The sequence below is a fragment of the Heterodontus francisci genome, chromosome 4 (genome assembly GCF_036365525.1).
Source record: "Heterodontus francisci isolate sHetFra1 chromosome 4, sHetFra1.hap1, whole genome shotgun sequence".
NCBI classification, from domain to species: domain Eukaryota; kingdom Metazoa; phylum Chordata; class Chondrichthyes; order Heterodontiformes; family Heterodontidae; genus Heterodontus; species Heterodontus francisci.
In genome coordinates, this window is record NC_090374.1 from 123,440,908 (window position 1) to 123,464,553 (window position 23,646).

The window sequence follows — 23,646 nt, forward strand, 5'->3', positions numbered from 1 at the left end:
TAGAGATTTAATAAAGGTGTATCACATTTAGTGAAACAGTATCCAAGTTGTTGTGTGCCATTGATATTAAGAGTAAAGACAAGAACCTTTAGTCCAGAGAGGGGGTCTTACAACAGACTTAGAGTGGCGTCCCCATTGCTGATCTATATTATTTGGTACCCTTGCCTAATAAAAATCTGTCAGTTTTAGTCTTAAAAATTTATATTTACCTAGCATCTACAACTTTTTAAAGTAGATAATTCTACATTGATTATCCTTTGTGCAAAAAAAAAAGCACTTCCCAATTTCACTCTCAATTGGCCCATCTACTTAGAGATGGTGCCCATTCAGGGGATATGGAGTATCTACTCTATCAAATCCTTTTACCATTTTAAAACATCATTAAATTCTGCTACATACCACCAACCTCCATCTCCCGACCCCACCCCACCACCTCCCCCCCAAACCTTTCTAAGCAGGGGAATAAAAAACAAGTTTATGAAAACTACCTTCATAATTTAATCCTTGAGCTCTAGTATAATTTGGATGAATTTGTTCTGTACGCCTTCCAAGATGAATACATCCTTCTTGGAGGTACAGTGCCCAAAACTCCAGATAGAAGTTGACCAAGGCTTTGTACAACTAAAACATCACTTTGTATACCAACTCCCTTGAGATAAAAGCCAACATCACATTAGGCTTTTTAATTACTTTTTGTATGTGTGCAATAGATTTTAGTGGTCTGCATTGCTGAAAACCAAAATCCCTTTACTCCTCCAAAGTTCTTTAGTCTCTTGTAATTAAGAAAATATTCTGATTTGTCCCTCTTGTATCCAAAGTAGATTACCTCACTTCTCCACATTGAGCTCCATCTTCCATAGTTTTACCCACTCTAATCTTATGTCCCTTTGTAACTTTGTTCTTCTATTCACACAATTTACTGTATCTACCAAATAAGTATCATCTGAAAACTTGGACATATAACTGTATTCCTTCATGGAGTGAAAGGTTGAGGCCCCGGTACATATCCTGGGTAACACCAATTGTCATGTCTCATTCAAAATATATTCTCTCTTTACTCTGTCTCCCGCCTCCCAATCAATTACCAACCCATATCACAAAATTACTTCCAATCTCATGCACTCATGTCTGCTAATAATCTTATCCAGAACCATATCAAAGGCCTCATGGAAGTCTATTTAGACAACAAATAGATATTCCCATGTCCACCTGGTTAGTCACATGCTCAAAAACTTCATCTAGATTAATCAGGCATAATCCACCTTTCACAAATCTATGCTAAACTATTTTTTTGCTTAAATGCTCCTTCTGCCCTAAGGATAGATTCCACTAACTTCCCCACAGCACGTTAAACTGACAGGTCTATAGTTTTCTGGATTCTCCCTTCCTCTGGTCTTAATGCCTCTTTTGCACCGACCAGCATCACTGTTCTAGCCTCATTTGTTTTTATTCCTACATATCCAAATGTAGCTACCAGATGTCCTGAAATTTCTTCTGTCCTCTCTCCCATCACCTATAGAAACCCCAAAGGATTGATCCACGATCCTCAACTCTTCTGCACTTGCATGCTGCCCCTTGATATCAGACATAGGATCAGATTTCACATGCACACTGCTAATGCCCACTTCTCTCTCCACTAGCTCGCTCTACTATTTGTGCTTGTCCAGCATCTGACCTTCAATGAATCAACTTCCTCCAGCTCGACATCAAGACGACCAAACCTATTTCCCTGGTTTTAACTCACCTGTTTGGGTGAAACTGGGAGTGGAGTGGGAAAATTAAACTGCGGGCACAGCTCAACCCCCCTCTGATCTCAAACACTTTCCACCACATCCTAATATTAATTTAATCTTTCAATCAAGTGTGCAGGAAACCCATAGGAAAGCCAAGGGGTCCTTTTTTAAATAGATATTTAAAAAAAAAATCAGGATTCAATCTGGAATTTGGGGGATTTTGGAGGAGGCGGCCACTTAATTAGCCACCTCCAGGAGGCCTATGCTGGGTCTGGAGAGCCAACAGGATGCCATCCAACACACAAGATCAGCAGCCCTACCGTCAGATGTGGGAAATGAAGTAGGGGTTGACTGCAGGGCACCTCAAGATGGAGGTACCTTCTGAAGACTTTCCAGTATTTAAAAATAAAATGTGGCCACAGATGCCAGGCCAGCATTGTGGAGAGAGTACCCCCCGCTCTCCCACCCCCCCCCCCCACCCCCACACACACACAGGATGGCCTGCAGCTACAGCTGTGACCCACTAGTAATCAGGACTTGGGGGGCAGAAGGGTACATTAAAAGGCAGCATCACTGGCCCCACTCAGTGCACCACAGGGAGGCTGCCTCCATCCATTGCCTGGGCTTCAGCCTCAGCGGGGATCCTGCCTGCCATCTTAAAAATTCTACTGTGGGCGGTGAAAAAGAAAAAAAGCTAAAAATATATATATGGCATAAAGAATAAGCTTAAAGGATTCAAGAAACAAAGAACAAGCTTTAAAAGACCTTGGATGCATGAAATTGCTGAGACTGACAATCAGGTGTGGCCTTTTGATAAGCTGGTGCTCAGGAGATGTGTGCGTGTGTTGGTCGCTAATTGGAGTCTTTTTATCAGTAAGTATGTGCAGCCCCTCGGATAGGCTGTCATACGGACCACCAAGGGGCCCCTCTAACCACTTCATTATGATCACACTAAAACAAAGTTAAATGTGGCACGAGTCGTGATTGGCTCATTTAAATCACTCTGTTTACATACACCAATCAGATTATACAATGTCTGATAAGTAATCCTATAAACATGTATGACCAGTGTGTTTCGGACAACTTGCACATTTTGACTTGATTTGTGTGGCTCTCCTGCATGCTTGAATAAACTGGTGTTCAAACAAAGAAACTTGAGTCTTGCCTGGTAACCACTTGCACGTGCAGAGGGAGAATGAACTCTCATGGGTAGCAGAACAAGGGAGGGTGACTGAACTCCCAGAAGGGGCTACGGGAGGGTGACCGAACTCCCACAAGTAGCAGGGCTAAGGGAGAGTGATTGAACACCTGCACGGGTTAGAGATAAGGGAGGGTGAGTGAACTTCCGAAAGGCAAGGGAGGGTGACTGAACTCCCACATGGGGATGATGATTGAACAATTGGCGTAGTCAGAAGGATCCATCAGGACTGTCCACGCGGACTGGCCATGATTTGGTGAGTATTTCCTTTGAAAAATACTCACGGGACTTGGTAGATGATAGGGGAGCCCAAGTTGGTGGATTCGAACCAAAAAAGGAGGGCAAGAGAAAAAGACTCAAGTTTGTGGGACCGAGGGGGTCCAGGGCAAACGATTAACTAAATGGCTGCAGCTGGAAAGGGGGAACTAGAGTTTGTTGAGCAATGGGAGGAGAAGGGTCCATGTCCCTCTTCTACGCTTGAAAACATCAGAAACTGATCAGTAAACGGAACTCAAGTTTGTCGCGGAGTGGGGAGGCAAAGGGACTCTGTCTCTTCACCTCGCCCAAAAATATAGGAAACAAGTTACTGTGTCTTTTGATTCGAATGTGAGAATGCTGGAAGTTTCCACAAATGAAATGAATGTCCTTGGTTGTTCAGCTTGTGTTCTGTAGAACTGACCGTCGTTGCAGCATGCTGCTATGCAGAGGGACCTGGGTGTCCTTGTGCATGAATCGCAGAAGGTTGGTCTGCAGTTACAGCAAGTAATTAGGAAGGCAAATGGAATTTTGTCCTCCATTGCTAAAGGGATTGAGTTTAAAAGCAGAGAGGTTATGTTGCAGCTGTATAAGGTACCTGTGAGGCCACACCTGGAGTACTGTGCGCAGTTTTGGTCTCCTTACTTGAGAAAGGATGTACTGGCACTGGAAGGGGTGCAGAGGAGGTTCACTAGGTTGATTCCGGAGTTGAGGGGGTTGGCTTATGAGGAGAGACTGAGTAGATTGGGAATATATTCATTGGAATTCAGAAGAATGAGGGGGGATCTTATAGAAACATATAAAATCATGAAGGGAATAGATAAGATACAAGTAGGGAGGATGTTTCCACTGGCAGGTGAAGTTAGAACAAGAGGGCATAGCCTCAAGATTAGAGGGAGCAGATTTAGGACTGAATTAAGAAGGAACTTCTTCACCCAGAGGGTTGTTAATCTATGGAATTCCTTGCCCAGTGAAGTAGTTGACGCTACTTCAGTAAACGTTTTTAAAGCTAAGGTAGATATCTTTTTGAACAATAAAGGAATTAAGGGATACGGTGAGAGAGCGGGTAAGTGGCTCTGAGTCCACGAAAAGATCAGCCATGATCTTATTGAATGGCGGAGCAGGCTCGAGGGGCCGGACGGCCCACTCCTTCTCCTAGTTCTTATGTTCACTTTGTTGTCTGGCTTTAATGTTGAAAGCATGATGCTTCAATGCACAGTGGCGCAGTGGTTAGCACCGCAGCCTCACAGCTCCAGTGACCCAGGTTCAATTCTGGGTACTGCCTGTGTGGAGTTTGCAAGTTCTCCCTGTGTCTGCGTGGGTTTCCTCCGGGTGCTCCGGTTTCCTCCCACAGCCAAAAGACTTGCAGGTTGATAGGTAAATTGGCCATTATAAATTGCCCCTAGTATAGGCAGGTGGTAGGGGAATATAGGGACAGGTGAGGATGTGGTAGGAATGTAGGATTAGTATAAATGGGTGGTTAATGGTCGGCACAGACTCGGTGGGCCGAAGGGCCTGTTTCAGTGCTGTATCTCTATATCTAAATCTAAAAATCTAAATGTTACTTGCTTTATTTTTACACGTGTATATTTTGTGGGAACCTTGAGTCAGGTTTTGGTTGGGAACCCGTTTGTGTTCCTCGGCATCAAGCCAGGGCATTTGACACAAGTTTTGGTATTTTGAATTCATAACCCATTACAGGAATCAATTTTCTAATTTGTTTGGAATTGAATGAGTGTGAAGTGATTGTTGAGTGTGCTCATTTCAATTTAAGATTGTGCACCCAGGAATGGGATATAAAATTGAATTATATTTGAAATTAAAGTATTTTTATTTTAAAAATTGGTTTTACAACTGTAAAAAGGCAATTAACAATTTTCTAAGAGATAAGCTTCAGCCTTGAAAGTCTGATGTCTGGCAGAAATCCAATTTGAAGTTTAAACACTGCTTTAATTGGACCAAAGTTTAAAATCTGCTATTGCTTTGTTTTGCAGTCTAAACTTAGATGTTTTACGGACTGTTTTTAAGTAGCAAATGTCAGAAATTGCATATTGTTTTAAGGGAGAGAAGGATAAGCAAAGGAGATATGGGAAAGATCAAAGTTTGTGTAAGAAGCTGGTGTTGAATCTTTTGTTGTAAGAATGTTAAATAACTTTTTCCTTTAGTTTTTGGCTTTATTAGTCATTTGAAGAGGCGCCTGAAGACAGAACAAGAAAAATGTAATTTACCTATCCTTTTTTTTTAAAAAAGGACATACTATTCTGTTCTTGTGTAGTTAATAAGTATTATAAATTAATAAGTCTGAATTAAGTTTATACTGTTAAGGCTAACTAACTTGTTAAGTTGAGAAAAACTTCTAAATGTTTATTGATGTGAACTGGAATTTGGAATCATCTTGGTCATATAAAAAAAATCCTTGGATTAGAAACCTCTTACAAAAGATGCTAAAAGTTTGGAAACAATTGGAGTTTAATCTAAACTACAGTCTTCTCTAATGGAGATGGTTTCCTTTGAAGTTGATAATGTTAATGATTTTGTTGTTTTAAACCCCCAAGGATACCAAAATAAGAGTTTAAAATGGAGTTTAGTTCTTTTCGATCAGGGAAAATAAAAAGATTACGCAAAGTGATGCAGCTGAGAATGTTTTGCTCCGCCCCCTTGGAGACAAGCAAAGAAATTAACCTTGCTCCAGCTATTGTTTTTCCATTTAATTTTTGCATTGCTGAAAATAAAATTAATACACTGGGCTTTGGGACAGAGCCACAATGGATTCTGATGCCACAGCAAGAGATTCAGCAGCTTTAGAATTTAAGAACATACTGCAGACAACAAACGTCACAGCATCTTTATCAATGAGACAAAGTGCTCAAGAAGGAGAGATAGTTGCAAGCACTTCTGTCTTTAATGTAAAACAAAGTGCAATACCACCAAGTCTGGGTATAAGAAATTGGAATTGATGAACAAAATTAAAATTGATATGAGTGGTTATTTAAAGCACTCAAAAAGGGAACTTTATCTGACATTGAAGACGACAATCAAAGTTTTAGAAAACAAAAAACAATCTAGGTGGTTGCTAAATATAAACAAAGTTTCTTTTGGGGAGATATTAAATGGATCAATAAAATCTGTCAAGCCAGCAACACTTATTTGAATTTGGAATAATCAGATGTCGAAAATCCAATGTAATTTAGCAAGTTACTTTTAAGAAATTAAAATGTCATCTAGGATAGAGAAGAAAAAAAACAAAATATGGTAATGCCTGGAATCAAATGGGAAAGTTTTATTTCTGTTTTAAAGTATTGACTGTACAGTTTCTCCAGGGCACATGAAAGAAAAAGAATTAGAATTAATGGGAATTGGCAATTAGATTGGGTTGATGCAAGAGCTAATAAAAGGAATTCTGGGGATAAAACAGAAATTCCACATCCCCTATCATCCTCAAAGTTCTGGAATTGTAGAAAGAAGGACTAGGACTTTAAAGACCTCTATAGCTAAAGAAATACGAGAAACAGGGAATAGCTGGGCAACAGTTTTACCCAGCATTCTGATGCACCTACAGGCCACCCAAAATAAGAATACAGGATTTACTCCACTGAGTGAATGACAGGACAGGCAATGCAGTTACCAAAAGGAAGGCCCACTTAAAGGCAGAATCTGAGTGTATGTCACAGAAAATGAGTAAACATCTACACTAGATGTTAAGGACAGACAGGCAGCTAAGGACATAGAATTGAATCAGCAGCTGGAAAAACAGAAGATTCTGCAGGTAGGAGATAAGGTAATGGTCAGAAGGGGTCCAGAATGCGGTGGACTTCAACGCCGATGGCATGGGCCACATGAGGTAATTATGACAGGTGATACATGTGTGCTCATTGATATGAAAACAGGAAATAAATGGAAACATGAGACAGTTAAAAGATTCATAAGGACCAACTGTGTTCCGAAATTACCACGGCGAATGTCTCTACAGGTTATCTATACTACTCGGGATGTGGGATGTGAGCGAGATCTCAGCCTGGGAAGTCCCAAAAAGACACATCAACCAAAGCAGCTGTTTACACCTGGGGCCAATATGTACAGCTACTGCAAGGAGGGACAGGAGAAGGCAACAACATGGATCTCCAACAGGGTTATCAGCAATTGCCACCAGACCCAGATGGTTACAGCACAGGTTGGGACAATGATCACTGTCACCTCGACAAAGCCAGGTAAACCCCTACGATTAGTGAACTCTGGGTGTGCATGGGCAAAGTACTTCGGCTACACAGCAACCCCAGCTAGCGGTCTAGGATGGCAGTTCGAACACATCCTTCAATCATGATACCCTGATCCCCATACAGTATGCTGAAGTAATATACACCGTGGACTCTGATGGTAATTTAGACCTCAAGGGGGTTTACGACAAGGACAAGGCTGGGGAACTGGTGGTATGTATGCAAGTTAACACATCCTACGTACAGCCCGTTACTGACAAATGTAGGAATCAATGTAACAGTGGGGTGGTTAGATTTGCCCCCCTTTGTGTGGGAACCTGGATTAGACGGACAGTATTGTGAAGAGATGTGTATTAATGTTAGAGCGATATGGATGTGTAGATGTTAGGATGTTATAATTTAAGCACCTGTGGATATCAGAAACCCACCTGATGCCCCGAGGTAGTTGATCCACCAATAGACGGGTTAATTAGGATAGGGAGTAAGAAACTGCTATTGCATGACATAACTATGGTCACTATAGAGGCATCTTATAACCTCACCGGGCTGGCCCCGATATTAAATACCCACTGCAGGGAACATCCCAGTTCAGGGCGTTGGGCAGCCCACCAGATGGCGAAGTTAGAACGGGATTACAAGTTCAAGATTGCCCTGGGGACAAAAATCAACCCGTGGGCTCACGAAGGGAAGAGGAAAAGCAGCATACTGGGGTATTTTGGCGGAATATTCGGGAGTGCCAATTCAACAATAAACTCCGTGCGAACCCGAGTTAAACAGGTACGCCTCCTGGATGGTAACTGAAACGGCAAGGAGAATATGGTTCGCAGCAAAGGGAACGGAGTATGCCTTAACCTCTATAGAGGTCTTAGGGGAAGACTTGCTACACACATTAAATAAAACTGCTACAAGTATCCTAAATGTAACGGATTTACAGGCAAAGGGGCAGGCCTGCGACATGTTAGCTAAAGATCTTATAGACGGTGTCCGATTCGGTATAGAGGACATCCGATTTGGGGCGATCCCTGAACACATGTTTGAATCCATCAGTTGGTTGAACCTTATAAATCTACATGGAGACCTGCAACAACTGGTAGTTACACAACCCCAGGAGGGAGAAGTGGAAGGGGTTATTAAGTTCATCATGGCTGTCCCACAAGAACATCACACAAACTGGACCTCCACTAACAGCTATCGGTTCGAATCCCTGGGAGCTCCCCAGGGAGGCCGGGTGTACCGAATAGGATCGTACAGGTACATGTCGTCCATAAACAACTTCCTCCTACTAAGCACCCAGGGGTGCTGTGCAGAGTCCAAAAATTATAATCGTGTGCTCCTGCCGTACCTCTTGATGCCCTTAACTACGGTCAGTAGGGTTACCCCATCAGCAATACCAATAAAAGACGCTTTGAGCCATACAAGTCTCACCCACTCAGTGGCGCTTCATTACTAATGAACCTGAATTTGCATACAGCAATCTAGTTTGCACCGCCCTGACCAGCTTCTGCTTATAAATTACCGACCCGTTCACAATAGGGGAATTCCACTTACCCAGTCAAACGTCAGGGTACCTGTTCAGGGACTGGTGGGATGACAAAACCTTTATCGACTAGACCCCGGGGAGTGTCTAGGCAAGCAATTCAAGAAGCTATCTGAATAGCCCATCAGTATGTAGCCACCTCTCACGAGCTGGATGAGAAAGGCAGAGTACAGGTTAATTTGGCCATGGGGTCTGCCAAGAGATTGATTAACTCTGCCACTGGCCTGAGATGGACAGGGTGGTAAGTCAAGGAACTTTATGGAAATAGGTTCTGGCCATTGGATTAGTCTCTACATTCCCAGACTCTCCAGGTCTGCCATATCCTCCCTCCCTTTAAAATTGGAAACATTGCAAAACTTCAGCTTCGTTGTCAGTTTTCCTAATCAATCCATAAATTTGCCATCCTATCTGACCATAAATTCAGTTTCAAACTTCATTTCTTTTCCATCACAAAGCCAGTTTACTTACACTTCTGCAATACGGCCCACCTCTATCCATACCTTAACTACCCTACTCCATTCATTGATCACATCTAGACTCACTCACTCAATGAGCAGGATTTTCACTCCTGGGCCCCGAACATGCTGTCAGGATGAAATGTAGGTCGGGAACCCACAACTGTTGGCAGCGGAATCCAGAGGGAGATTTTGGAGGACACGGCTATTTAATTAGCCACCTCCAGGAGGCCTATGCTGGGTCTGGAGAGCCAACAGGATGCCATCCAGCAGACAAGATCAGCAGCCCCACCGTCAGATGTGGGAAATGAAGTAGGTGGGTGTCTACAAGGGCACCTTAAGATGGAGGCACCCTCTGAAGACTTTCCAGTATTTAAAAATAAAATGTGGCCACAGCTGCCAGGCCAGCATTGTGGAGAGAGTATCCACCCCCCCACACAGGATGGCCTGCGGCTACAGCTGTGACCCACTGGCAATCAGGGCAGGGGGGGGCAGAAGGGTTATTAAAAGGCAGCATCACTGGCCGCACTCAGTGTGCCACTGGGAGACTGCCTCCATCCATTGCCTGGGCTTCAGCCTCAGCGGGGGTCCTGCCTGCCATCTGAAAAATTCTACTGTGGGCAGTGAAAAAGAAAAAAAAAAGCTAAAAAAAAACAGCTAAAAAGGATACATGAAACAAAGAACAAGCTTTAAAAGACCATGGTTACATGAAATTGCTGAGTCTGACAGAATCAGACAAGCGGAGGGGGAGGTGTGTCTTTGATAAACTGGTGCTCAGAAGATGAGTGTGTGTTGGTCGCTAAGTGGAGTCTTTAATCAGTATGTATGTGCAGTTCCTCGGATAGGCTGTCATACTGACCAAAAGGCCCCTCTAACTACTTCATTATGATCATGTTAAATGTGGTGTGGGGATGTAGGAGTCATGATTGGCTCATTTAAATCACTGTATAATCTGATTGGTGTATGTAAACAATGTCTGACAAGTAATCTTATAAAGATGTACGACCATTGTGGTTCAGACAGCTTGCACATTTCGACTTGATTCATGTGGCTCTTCTGCATGCTTGAATAAACCTGTGTTCTAACAAAGAAACTAGAGTCTTGCCTGGTAATCACTTGCACGTGCAGAGGGAGAACAAACTTAGGTAGCAGAAAAAAAAAGGGTGACTGAACTCCCAGAAGGGGCTACGGGATGGTGACTGAACTCCCACAAGAACCAGGGATAAGGGAGGGTGATTGAACTCCCATGTGGGTTGGAAATAAGGGAGGGTGAGTGAACTCCTGAAAGGCAAGGGAGGATGATTGCACTCCCTGCAACAGGCAGTTAGCAGTCACCACCACCCCACAAAAATATCCGAGGAGTGAACCAGTCAGACCAATTTGCCAGCTAGTAGTACAAAATGGCAGACATGCCCGCCTCTGATCTTGTCACCTCAGGCCAACAAAAATTTAGCCCAATTACTTGGACACTGTCCTTGCTGGCTTCCAGCCTCTTCCCCTACTCCTAATCAATAAATCATCTTGTATGCAAATCTATACCTTAGCAAACCCATCTATACCTAGACTAACTAGAAATTTAGGAAGATCTGCAAACAGCTGAAGGCACTTGTTACGACCAGGTGAGGGGGGGCCTCAGGCTCCTCTTTTGCCCCTTCTCTGGTTTGTCCATGACAGGGTTTATCTTTTTTTAAAATGTGATTGAACTTACCACTTCAGTGAGCACCTGCTCTGGTTCTTTGGCATAATTGAAAAAGAACCAGACAGATTTTCTTGGATTTAAAACAAGAAAGATGTAAGTTTATTATCCTTAAAATTCTAAACCAGTTAATATTACTAAAATACACTACACATCCACACGAGAGACACACACAGATTATAGAAGGAAAACAGTTGGGTGGTTGGAGTAGAGTCTGAAATAAAGTTCAGCAGTCCCAGAGTCCTTAGTTGAAATTGTAGTCCTGAAGTACTTGCTGGGTCACGTGCACAGTTTGGGCTTGCTTCTCAGGCTCTGGAAAGAAGAGGGAGTTGTGACCCTTGTATCCTAGTTGTTGGTTGTGGTCTGCAAACTTAGCTTTACCAGCTGCAGCTGGGCCTCCCCGGGATCTGTACTGGAGAGCGCAAGAGCGAGAGCGACCCTAGGTCCAACACTGTTCCTGGGCCTCAGGGAGTTACTCCACTGGCAGCAGCCACTACCTCCATGGTGGCGCTGCTCAGTGGAAGAGCAGCCAGCCTCAGATTGGCCAGCAGTTCTGAGGACATGACTTCCAGTGCTGGGGGTCCTTGATCTTGTGGAAGACCTGCCACTGTTCACTTAAGTGCCTGATTCAGCAAGCCTTCTGAAGAGGCGACACGGGGTTCTCGGCATCACTTTTACCAGACGTCAAGACCCCCATCGCCAGCATAAAATCCTAGCCATTGAGACAGAAAGGTCCCACCATAGGAAAATCCATTTTCCTCAGCCAAAGTACATATTTTTCTCATTGGACACAGAGCAACTCAAAGATGCTACAGTATAAATGGTCCAAAAATCATTGTCCTAGCAATGTTTGAGAGTTGCAAGTCTTGCAGCAACTATAGTTGCCACTTTAAGACTGTCAGACACTTATATAGTTTCTAGGAGATAGGTTAGAGATGGTAGCTGATGGAAATCATAACACGATGGTTATGCCCATCTTCCAGCATATACATAGGGACGACAGATGGTACCATAAACTGACAGGCCTTTCCCCACGGGAGAAATACAAAAGGTCAGCAATTCTCTGGGTCAGGAATAAGGTAGACCACCTTCCCATTTCCTTTTACTTACTGCCTTGAAACAGAAATCAGGCACACCCTTCAAATAAATTTGCACAGTAATTCACTGGTAGTGAACTGCAGGCTACTGTAGGATTGATACCCTGCTAAGAATATTCACAAATGGCAGCAGACAAATCTGTAACCACCCCACCTCAACTCTTCTGGTTTATAATGCCTTAATTTGGAATTGGACAGCATCACATCAACCAGGTCAGGTTACATTAGCATTTATATTACCAAACTCCCATCAGGACCTGCACAAGGTACTAAGTGAATAAATTTACTGTCAATCATCAAAGACAGGCAGACAATAAAGTCATGAAACAATTGTTTATTAACCTCAGTTCGTAGCACTTAAGTTGCAGTTGAAAATTAGTCAATATCGTTCATCCATAAAAATAGCTTAAAGGGTAGTTCAGTTATGTTATAATAATTCATCATTAACTTCTTGCTGCCTCTAAAAATTACAGTTAAGATTAGTGTTGGAGTGTGGTACTTATTGGCAAGATTAATTTAGTATTAAAATATTCTTAAATAACTGACAAATTAAAAGCATAGTTAGCCAGGCTATTCAATAGATTGAATTTTTAGCCCATAGACTTTAATAAGGCATCATTGATTGCTTTCAATGGGTGCAAGTTAATGTAGGCAGCATGCAAACTTCATGCTGCCTGCTCATTTCTATGACTGTGCCGCGCAGCCCAGTGCTAAATATATTGTTCTGTGGCTACACGTTCAGCAGGGGACCTATATTCATGTGATGCTTCCAGCAGTTAAAGCTAGCCTACAACACTAAAAAGGAAGGTGAATGAATTGCTACAGCCAGAATGCAACTGGCTGGGAAGCACATTAGGAGCAGGAAGAAACCAGTAGACCAAAAAAAAAAAAAAGAGGGATTTTTCCTCCCTAGGTGTTTGGATGCAGCTCTGGAGGCCTTAGTACAGGACATTAAAAGGAGAGGTGATCTATCTGCAGTGGGCCAGGAGGCCCTCCATACACACACTGTGAAGGCAGTGGGAACAGACAGCCAGGAGTGGGACCCTCCCCACCAAGGATACAGTGCCAGAAGAAGTTCAATGATCTCCCATGAGCGATCAGCCAGTGAATGCATCATCAACTTCACACACTACTCAATGCACCATAGCCCCATCATTCACTAAACAAAACAATCTTTAGCAATCAGGACTCATGCCCAACATTCATATACTTCACCTAACCCTCATGCACCTACCACTGCTACAATCCTCACACCCACATCTCAGCTTCTATATAGTGCCAGCTTTTCACCATGATAGGCACATCACCCAAACATACTGTAATACACCCTGTGGCAGTCAGGAACCTGGCATCATCCCTCCAATTTCCAGGTTTGACCCAGGCAGGCTCAGAGGTAAGGGGAAACCCCCATACAGCTGTCAAGAAACTAAAATATTCAAAGAGCTCATTAGATGTGACTTTAACCCTGTTTTAACAGCCAGCACATGGGTTCCATGATCTCTCTGCACCTCTCCAGGGTGCGGAAGCTCAACAGGGAATGAATACTTATTGAAATTGACCTGCTGGGAAGCCTTGGGACTGAAAATTAGCAAGCTTATGGTTAACCACAGTGCAAAGGTTGTGCTGACAGGATCAAATCACTAATTTCAGAAACAGCTGCAACTTTTGGGAGTACTTTCAAGTACCTTGGAGTATATTCACCTGCATCCCAATTTCCTTGCTGTCAGTCTTCACTGCAGCATGGGAGCAACATATGCAGGAGGAGCAACCACAAGAAAGGCAACAGCACCAGGTGTGACAACACCAGCATCTGCAACCGCTTTCTCCACATGGGAGTGGGGGGGGGGGGGGGGGGGGAGAGGGGGGATGGTCAGAAAGTTCCAACTTGGAGACACCCCCAGCACAGGGTATATAGGCCGAAGGTGAGCTTTTGGAATATGACTGAACAGCAGTGCCTCAAGAGGCTCAGGCCCTCATGGCAGGTTGCAACATACATCTGCAGCCTCCTGGAAGTAGACCTCCTTCCAAGGGGGCCAGCTGGGCACACAGTCAGTGGCCTTCAAGGTTGCGACATCTGTTTTTTTTTTGCCTTCCGTTCCTTCCAGGGATCTGCTGGAGACATCTCCAGGATATCAGTCAGCTACCCACAAGTGCTTCACCCAGGTCAGAAATGCCTCGTTTTCCAATGCTGCCAATTATACCAACTTTGACGTGGATGAGGTCACTCAAACCCAGAGTGCCATCAGTTTCACAGGGTGATTGCCACATGACAGTGCTCTCAGATCAGTCAGTCTTCAGGAATCAGAAGGGCTTCCACTCATGTCCAGTTAGTTTGCATTAACTATAAGGTGATCATGTCCAACTCTGTCTGAGGTGAAGCTGGGGCAAAGGATGAGAAGTGGGAGCGCCTTGAAAAGAGCACCCACTGCCATGTGCCTTTTCTCCATCTTCCCTTGCAGGGCCCACCTGCACATCCCTGTTAACCAAGAGTGAGAGAGCACTTGGCTGCATTTCAGGCGTTGAGCCATCACAGTGAGGCTTCTCTATCCTGTGTAAAGTGGGAGCCAGAGTGTGCAGGCTATTGGGCTGGGCCAGCATGCACTCAATGCTTGCTTCTTCGATTTTCCATACAGTGGCTACTCTTTCCATAGAGCTGGACATCAATGCCTCAAACAGTATGGCACTCATGGTAGACTCCTTCAATCTCTCTCCAGGGGTGCATGCTGCCTCTGGAAATGCTGACAGAAGCACACATTTCCCATTGCTGCTGCGCAAGTTCCTTTCTGTCCAGCTGAGCAGCTTGGAGTGTCCTGCACCCTCTAATGGGGCTCCCCACTGCTGTCCCTATGTCCAGCACCTGCTTGCATGTGTTGTGCTCCTCACCATATGACAACCAATCTGTACTCTAATCCACCAAGGTGGGTGTATCTGCTCTGGTGGAGGTGTGCATGAGTCATGTGATGTGCATCCTCAAAGTGCTCAGCTTCCTCCAAGGACTCCAGCCTGACCCCTCAGCAGCTCCTCCATCACCCATGAACAACCTATGGAAGGTGCAAGGTATGAGTTAGTGCTGGCATTGTGAAAGAGTTCAAACTCAGCATAGTGCAGATCATGACAGTCCAGCTATTGTTAACAGTTTCACATGTTGAATTGATGTCAAGTGGCAAGTGGCATGCAACATTTAATGTTGTCACTAGGTCTCGAGGCCAACCCCATCTCTCCATCGTTAATACCAAGTATATGGGCCACTCTGCTGATCTCCAGGACATTCTCCTCCATCACAGTCAGGGTGGCTATGGCTGCAGGTCCACCCCTCAGGTTTCTTCGCCTGCAATGAGAGAAGCCAGAGAGTTCGGAGTGTGAGAAGTGGAATGTGTGTTGAAGATGGAATGAGAACATTTGAGGAGGGGACTGAGGGATGTGTGTGAAAGGCAATAGGATGAATCACAGAATAATACAATGCAGAAGAGGACCTTCGGCCCATTGAGTCTGCACCGATGCATTAAAGACACCTGACCTGTCTACCTAATCCCATTTGCCAGCACTTGGCCCATAACCTTGAATGTTATAACATGCCAAGTGCTCATCCAGGTACTTTTTTTAAAAAGGATGAGGCAACCCACCTCTACCACCCTCCCAGGCAGTGTATTCCAGACCGTCACCACCCTCTGGGTAAAAAGGTTCTTCCTCAAATCCCCCTTAAACCTCCTGCCCTCACCTTAAACTAGTGTCCCCGAGTAGCTGACCCTTCAACTAAGGGGAACAGCTGCTCCCTATCCACCCTGTCCATGCCCCTCAATCTTGTACACCTCGATCAGTTCACCCCTCAGTCTTCTCTGCTCTAATGAAAACAAGCCCAGCCTATCCAACCTCTTCATAGTTTAAATGTTCCATCCCAGGCACCATCCTGATGAATCGCCTCTGTACCCCCTCCAGTGCAATCACATCCTTCCTATAATGTGGCGACCAGAATTGCACACAGTATTCCAGCTGTGGCCTTACCAAAGTTCTGTACAACTCCAACATGACCTCCCTGCTTTTGTAATCTATGTCTCAATTGATAAAGGCAAGTGTCCCATATGCCTTTTTCACCACCCTATTAACCTGTCCTTCTGCTTTCAGAGATCTATGGACAAACACACCAAGGTCCCTTTGTTCCTCAGAACTTCCCAGTGTCAGGCCATTCATTGAATTGCCAGGGGAGGTGGTAGACACGGGCACGATAGTGTCTTTTAAGATGTATCTAGACAGATACATGAATGGGCAGGAAGTAAAGAGATACAGACCCTTAGAAAATAGGCGACAGGTTTAGATAGAGGATTTGGATCGGCGTGGGCTTGGAGGGCCGAAGGGCCTGGTCCTGTGCTGTAATTTTCTTTGTTCTTTGAATACGTCTATGTCTCATTACTCCTTCCAAAGTGTATCTCCTCGCACTTTTCAGTTTTCCCATTTGACCATCCCGTCTATATCTTCCTGTAACCCAAGACACTCCACCTCACTGTTAACCACTCAGCCAATCTTTGTGTCATCCACGAACTTACTGATCCTACCCCCCACATAGTCATCTATGTCGTTTATATAAATGACAAACAATAGGGGACCCAGCACAGATCCCTGCGGTACGCCACTGGACACCGGCTTCCAGTCACTAAAACAACCGTTTGTCATCACGGTCTCCTACAGCTAAGCCAATTTTGAATCCACCTCATCAAGCTACCCTGTATCCCATGTGCATTTGCTTTCTTGATAAGTCTCCCATGAGGGACCTCTACAACCCTTCTTAAATAGTGGGACCATATTAACTGTTCTCCAGTCCTCGGACCCAAATTTTTAATTCCTCTCTGCCATGGGGGTGGTGCCAGAGCCCCTGCAATCTCCACCCTCGCCTCCCACAGCATCCTGGGACACAAATTGTCCGGACCTGGAGATTTGTCTACTTTTAAGCCTGTCATACCTCCAATACCTTGTCACTCCCCATGACAATTTGCTCAAGAACCTCAGTCTGAGTTCCATATCTACATCCTCATTCTCTTGGGTGAAGACAGATGTGAAGTGTTTGTTCAACACCCTACCAATGTCCTCTGGCTCCACCCACAGATTTCCCCCTTGGTCCCCAATAGGTCCTACTCTTTCCCTGGTTATCCCCTTCCCATTGATATAGAATGTCTTGGGATTTTCCCTACTTTTACCAGCCAGAGCCCTCATATCCCCTCTTTGCTCTCCTAATTGCTTTCTCAAGCTCCATCCTACACTTTGTACTCCACTAATGCTTCTGTTGATTTGCTCCTTGTATTTGCTAAATGCCTCATTTCCTTCTCATCATACCCTGAATGTTTCTGGTCATCCATGGTTCTGAGCTTGTTGCTCCTACCAGTTACCCCAGAGGGAACATGTTGGGCCAGTACCCTCCCCATTTCCTTTGTGCTCTTCTGTAGATTTCCTGATAATTAGCTCTTTCCAGTCTACCTTGGTCAAATCCTGCCTTATTTTGCTAAAATTCGCTCTCCCCCAACCCAAAACATTTTTTGCAACTTGTCTATTTCTTTCTCCATAACAAGCTTAAATTGTACCATGTTGTGGTCGCCATCACCGAAGTGCTCCCCACCAACACATCAACCACCTGTCTGGCTTCATCCCCCAGAATTAGGTCCAGCATTGCACCCTCCCTCCTGAGAGTGAACATGAGGTTAGCTGTTGTGATGGAGATTTGAGATGGTGCCTGTAGTGAAAGGAGTAGGTGAAACTACAAGAAGTGTTGGTCAGAGAATGTTAGGGAGGTGAGAGAAAGGTTTGTTGCCTGCAAGTAATACAACACTACCTTTTCTGGCCCAGAATCAAAGTTCTGGGCACCACACTCCCACTGCTTACAGCCTCCATTGTGACCAGCCAAACTTGCTTTATTTGCATAGCTGGTCTTTTCCTCCCATCAACAGGGAAAAGGACTTCTTTTCTGGCCCTCACCGTCTCCATCATGACCTCCAGGGAAGAGGCAGAGAACCAGGAGGCAGCCTTCCCAAGTCTTCCTTCCATTCTTCAGCTTTCTGGTTCCTTCCCAAACAAGATTTCCTGCAACTATTCCGATCCCTTCTAGGGTCTTTTTAAACAGTGAACCTTCAGATAGATCCAGTGCATGATCCCACCATCCCCCTCTGGTTGGGCAGGAAACCCAGAAGTGAGACACTGATGCCAGGATACTAATGCAGCAAATCTGCTCCTGCAGCAATAGAGCTCCTGACCCACTACAGGTCCTGCTGTTTTGTCAGGGACGAAGACTTCAAAATCTCAATCTTTCTCTTTTTTCCCCCCTCACCCACAGGTCAAGGTGACCCATAATAGGAGGCAGCAGCAACAAACTGGTGGGGGACAGGAACAGCTCACCTCCTTGGAGAGGACAGTGCTTGGCATTATTGGCATGGTCATCATTTCATTGGCCGTAAAAGTGCTTTGGGACATCCTGATCGTGAAAGGCACTATCTAAATGCAAGTCTTTCTTTTTACAAAGTACATGGGAATCACAAACAGTGCATTGTACTTCAGAAGACTTTAAAAACGAAGGGTAATTTTATGAATGCATGCTAGCGACAGGGTGCCTCCTCACCGTGCAAATCAAGAAATTACAGGCAAACCACCCAGACAGAAAGTAGTGGGCAGCAAAACCAACATGTATGAACACAAGAGATTTCCCACTGATACCACCTGGCTGTAAAAATTAACCTTGCATTTCTTAATATTTTTGCCACTGTGGATTAAACAATGAATGAAAACTATTGGTGAGAGCTGTTAAAAAACAGGAGTAATTATGCTGATTTATCATAGAGTCACTGTCAATCTTGATTTTTGGATGAACCTCCATTCTGGTGACCAGAGCTCCCACCTGAAACAGGTGAGGGACTCGTATGCAAATTGGGGTCAAGATCCCTGTCATGAAGACCCCCACCTGCCAAGAATGAGGCGTATTAATTTCATATGAACATTAATTTTTAAACTGTTGCTGGAGTGAAGAAATGACTTGTTTTACAAGAGATCACCAGACACTTGGCTGGAGGACATTTGCATACTAAGACAGTGCTTGGAGAGACAAAGAATTGCTCACTGATTCAATTAACAGAGATTGGGCTGGGCAATGGTGATCCACATCTAGTCAGGGTGGGAGATAGCACGACCACCCCCACCCCCCACAGAGCTCTGAAGTCCACAAACAGGAGTTTTTTTTTTATAAAAACAGTTGGTCACATGACTAACCTGCTGACCAACTTGGAGGTTTGAATTGTGCTCACAGCACAGTTTGATCAGACTGTAACTGAACCTGGAACAAGACAGCCTCTATCCTGGCTGACTCTCTTGCTTTCTCAAGCCTCCAGACCCACTGAGGACACACAAACCTCGAGAGAAAAAACTCCTGCATCGAAACAAGTTAAAGCGTGCACTGGGCCCCAATGAACAACAAGACTTACTGACAAAGACTCATCAAAATCAGGGCAATATCTGGTAGTTACAGTCTCAAACTTTTCCCCTTTATTCCTTCTGCTTTTTCTGTCTCTATCTGCATGTGTTTATCACATATGCATGCTAGTGTGGTCATATCATGTACTGGTAGTCGTTAACCGAGTTAGAGTTCAAGATTAATAAACTTCCACTTTTCTTGTTTAAATGCAAGAAAACCTGTCTGATTTCTTTGCCTTGCAATTGGAAAGCAGTGAACAAGGATTCACTGGGGGCCAGGGAGGGGGGTGGTGGGTGCTAAAAACACTTTTTAAAATTAAACCCTGTTATGGTTACACCAGGCAAAGGCTGAGAGGGAACCCCTAGACCCCTGTCTCACCTGGTCGTAACAACCCCGGATACCATTTTCATTTCAGCCTGCCTGGCTACTGCCAACTTTTGCTTCCATCCACTAACTATGGAGCCACAAAATCAAAAGCTAGACATCTAGTCAGATAAAGTTGGGTGAGGTTTTGGCAACATTTATAGAAAGTCTTGACATTCAAATTTAATGCAGTTGCAGCTCTACAAATATTCTGACTGTTGCTTCTTTTCATTCCTGATACTAATCTCTGCATTAAAGTATAGCTAAAGGACCTTTACATTCAATCACCCATCCAATTTCCCATCTCCAGATTAGTGAGCTGCCTACTGGGGAGGATGTTTCACACTGGTAGCTCACCAACCAGCTTATAAAAAAGGACCCATGGCCAAATTGATCAGGTCCTATGCAGACTCCTGTGGGCATGTGCTGTTTTTGCCATTCCCACTATCCACCCAGTATGTGGAACACAAAAACAAATTGCTCCCCAACCCACGTAATGAAGTATTAAAGTGGAACAGAAAAAAAAACTCAGATGTTTCTACCATAAGCAAAAATGGCAGGCAAACCAAGCCTAAATTAAAATAAAACTACTTCTTGTAGTCTATAAAATTGCCCTGATTAGCCATTCTCATTTACATGGTTTATCCAGGGTTTGTCAATGGTGACATTTAGTTTAAAAAAAAAAAGAAAAATTACTAACAGAAAAAAAATCATCTTACCAATTTCACCTGCAACCTTCATCAGCTTCTCCTTAGTTCTACTGATAAGTACAATGTTAAAACCACGCTTGGCAAACTGTAGAGAAAAGAAACATTTTAGAGCATTATGGGCATTGAAAGAAAAGAGGGTAGATTTGTGTTTCACTTCTAAATGGTTAGAAACTGATGCAAATCCTACTAGAAAAAAGATAATGCTACTAGCACTCAATTTGGAGGTAAACTCATCGAAATAATTATTCACAGGAACAGATGCAGACATAGATGGGCCTAGGAGCACATTGGTGCTGGGGAGAAGAATTGCATGCAAGTGAAACTTAAATAAATCACACCAATTAAACTGGAGTGTCACATTAGAGTCAGAGCATAGAAACAGGCCCTTCAGCCCACTGCATCCATGTTGACCATAATGCCTATCTATACTAATCCCACCTGCCTGCATTAATTCCATATCCCTCTATGCCTTGCTCATTCAAGCACCTGTTCAGATGCCTCTTAAAATGTTGCTACTGTTCCTGCCTCCACCACCTCCTCTGGCAGCTCATTCCAGATACCCACTATTCTTTGAGAAAAAAAAAATAGGGGAACAAAAATTCAGAAAGCTTTTGGAGAGCCCAAAAAGTCATCTCTAACCTTTTGAAGCTTTAGCCAAGGTTGAGAGCAGGATATTAAAAACTGGCAAGCCAAAATGAAAGTGAAGGGAGCCCTCAAAACAGAGCAGTCGAGCACCAGCCCCCAGCTTGATGGCTGCTGTAATCAGCTGGTGCTGAATAAGGAGTTTGAGCAACACTGCTGTGACATGCCATGGTACCATCCCCATAGGTCAACATGCAAGGAGATGCAGTCAAGTTTCAGACCACAACTGATTGTAATGATCACCACATGTCCCAATCTTCTGCTATGTATTATCCACAGGTGCCCTTGCAGAAAATGGCACAGCTCTGAATTGGTTTTTTTTTTTGCTGTCAGACCCTGAGCAGACAGATATTTCAGCTATTTGATTTGTGGCACATTGACTAGGGTGTAACCAATTATACAACATTGGCTCTCACTCAGGCATGCATTCTTTCATGGTGTATCATGAAAAAGCACATGCCATGATCAGGGCATTTCTGAAGAATTATCCAGTACAGTGGTTATTTAGGCACTCATATCTCAGACTGGCTGTGGGGGAGATGGGAGACAGGGCAGACTGGCTGCACATGAACAGAGCCAGGATGGAGTTCCTTGCAGGATGTTTTGCTAGTCCTGTTGGGGAGGGGTTAAACTAGTTTGGCAGGGGGATGGGGACCGGAGGGTAGACTCAACCAGGACAAAAATCAGAAATTAAAATGGAAGGTGGAAAATTAAGGGAGGAGTCTGGAAGACAGAAAACGAGGGTTAGAAAATTAAAGATTGGCGATGCTCAAGGGTATCTATTTCAATGCAAGGAGTATAGCAAATAAAGCTGACGGCACAGATAGACACGTGGTAGCATGATATCATAGCTATTATAGAAACATGGCAGGAGGGACAGGTATGGCAGCTCAACGTTCGTGGTTAACAGGGTTTTCAAATGTGATAGGGAGGGGGGAGAATCAATTTGTCAAGGAAACTATTACAGCTGTGAGGAGAGATGATATGTTGGAAGGTTCATCAAATGAGGCCATATGGATTGAGTTAAGGAACAAAAAAAAAAAAAGGGGCAATCACACTGCTGGGAGTGTACTATCGACCTCCAGTCAGAAGGAGATAGAAGAGCAGATATGTAGGCAAACCTCTGAGAAGTGCAAGAACAATAGGACAGTAATAGTGGGGGATTTTAATTACCCAAATATTAACTGATTGTTTTAGTGAGAAAGGAATTGAGGGAGCAGAATTCTTGAGATGCAGTCAGGAGAACATTTTTGCCTAGTATGCATGTAGGAAGTCCAACAAGAGGGTGCAGTTGTAGACTTAGTTTTAGGAAATGAAGATGGGCAGGTGCAAGGAGTGGCAGTGGGAGAGCATTTTGGTGGTAGTGATCACAATTTAGTCAGTTTCAACAATTAAAGAAAAGAAAAAAAGGACAGATAGAACAGGAGTGAGAGTTCTCAACTCAGACAAGGCCAATTTTACTGAACTGAGGAGTGATTTAGCAAAAGTGGACTGGAAACAGCTACTTGAAGGTAAATCAGCATCAGAACAGTGGGAGGCAAAGTGTTCAGGGTACATATGGTCCCACAAAAGGAAAAAAAAGAGTGAGGCGGCCAAATCTAGAGCCCCATGGATGTCAGGGAGCCTACAGGGCAAGATAAGGCAGAAAAAGGAAAGCTTGTCTGACAGAACTCAATACTGCAGAAAGCAGAGAAGAGTATAGAAAGTGCAGGGGTGAAATCAAAGGAAAATAGGAAAGCAAAGAGAGGGCAAGAAAGAAATTTGGCAAGCAAAAATCAAGGTGAACCCAAAGATGTTTTATCAATACAATAAGAGTAAGAGGATAACTAAGGAGAGCAGGGCCCATAAAAGACCAAAAAGGTAACCTATGTGTAGGAGAGGAAGATATGGATATGGTTCTTAATGAATACTTTGCATCTGTATTCACAATAGAGAGAAACGATGCAGATATTATAGTTGAGGAAGAGTGTGAAGTATTAGATGTGATAAACATAGGGAGAGGGGAAGTATTAGTGGGATTAGCATCCTTGAAGGTTGATAAATCACCACGGCCAGATGAAATGTATCCTAGGCTGTAAAATGCAGCGAGAGAGGAAATAGTGCAAGGTCTGACCACCATTTTCCAGTCCCCACTGGATACAGATGTGGTGCAGGAGGATTGGAGAACCGCTAATGTTGTACCTCTGCTTAAAAAGGGAGCGAAGGATAGACCGAATAATTACAGGCCAGTCAGTCTAAACTCAGTAGTAGGCAAATTATTGGAATCTATTCTGAGACACAGGATAAACTGTCACTTAGAAAG

General features: G+C 44.0%; 1 protein-coding gene across 1 annotated transcript in view; it reads right to left on the reverse strand.

Annotated features, from left to right (window-relative positions):
• hsd17b3 (hydroxysteroid (17-beta) dehydrogenase 3) overlaps positions 1-23,646 on the reverse strand; it is a 104,535-nt gene that overhangs the window by 57,112 nt on the left and 23,777 nt on the right. The window contains 1 exon segment of the mRNA XM_068029015.1: positions 20,712-20,787. Coding sequence (XP_067885116.1) covers positions 20,712-20,787 — 76 coding nt within the window.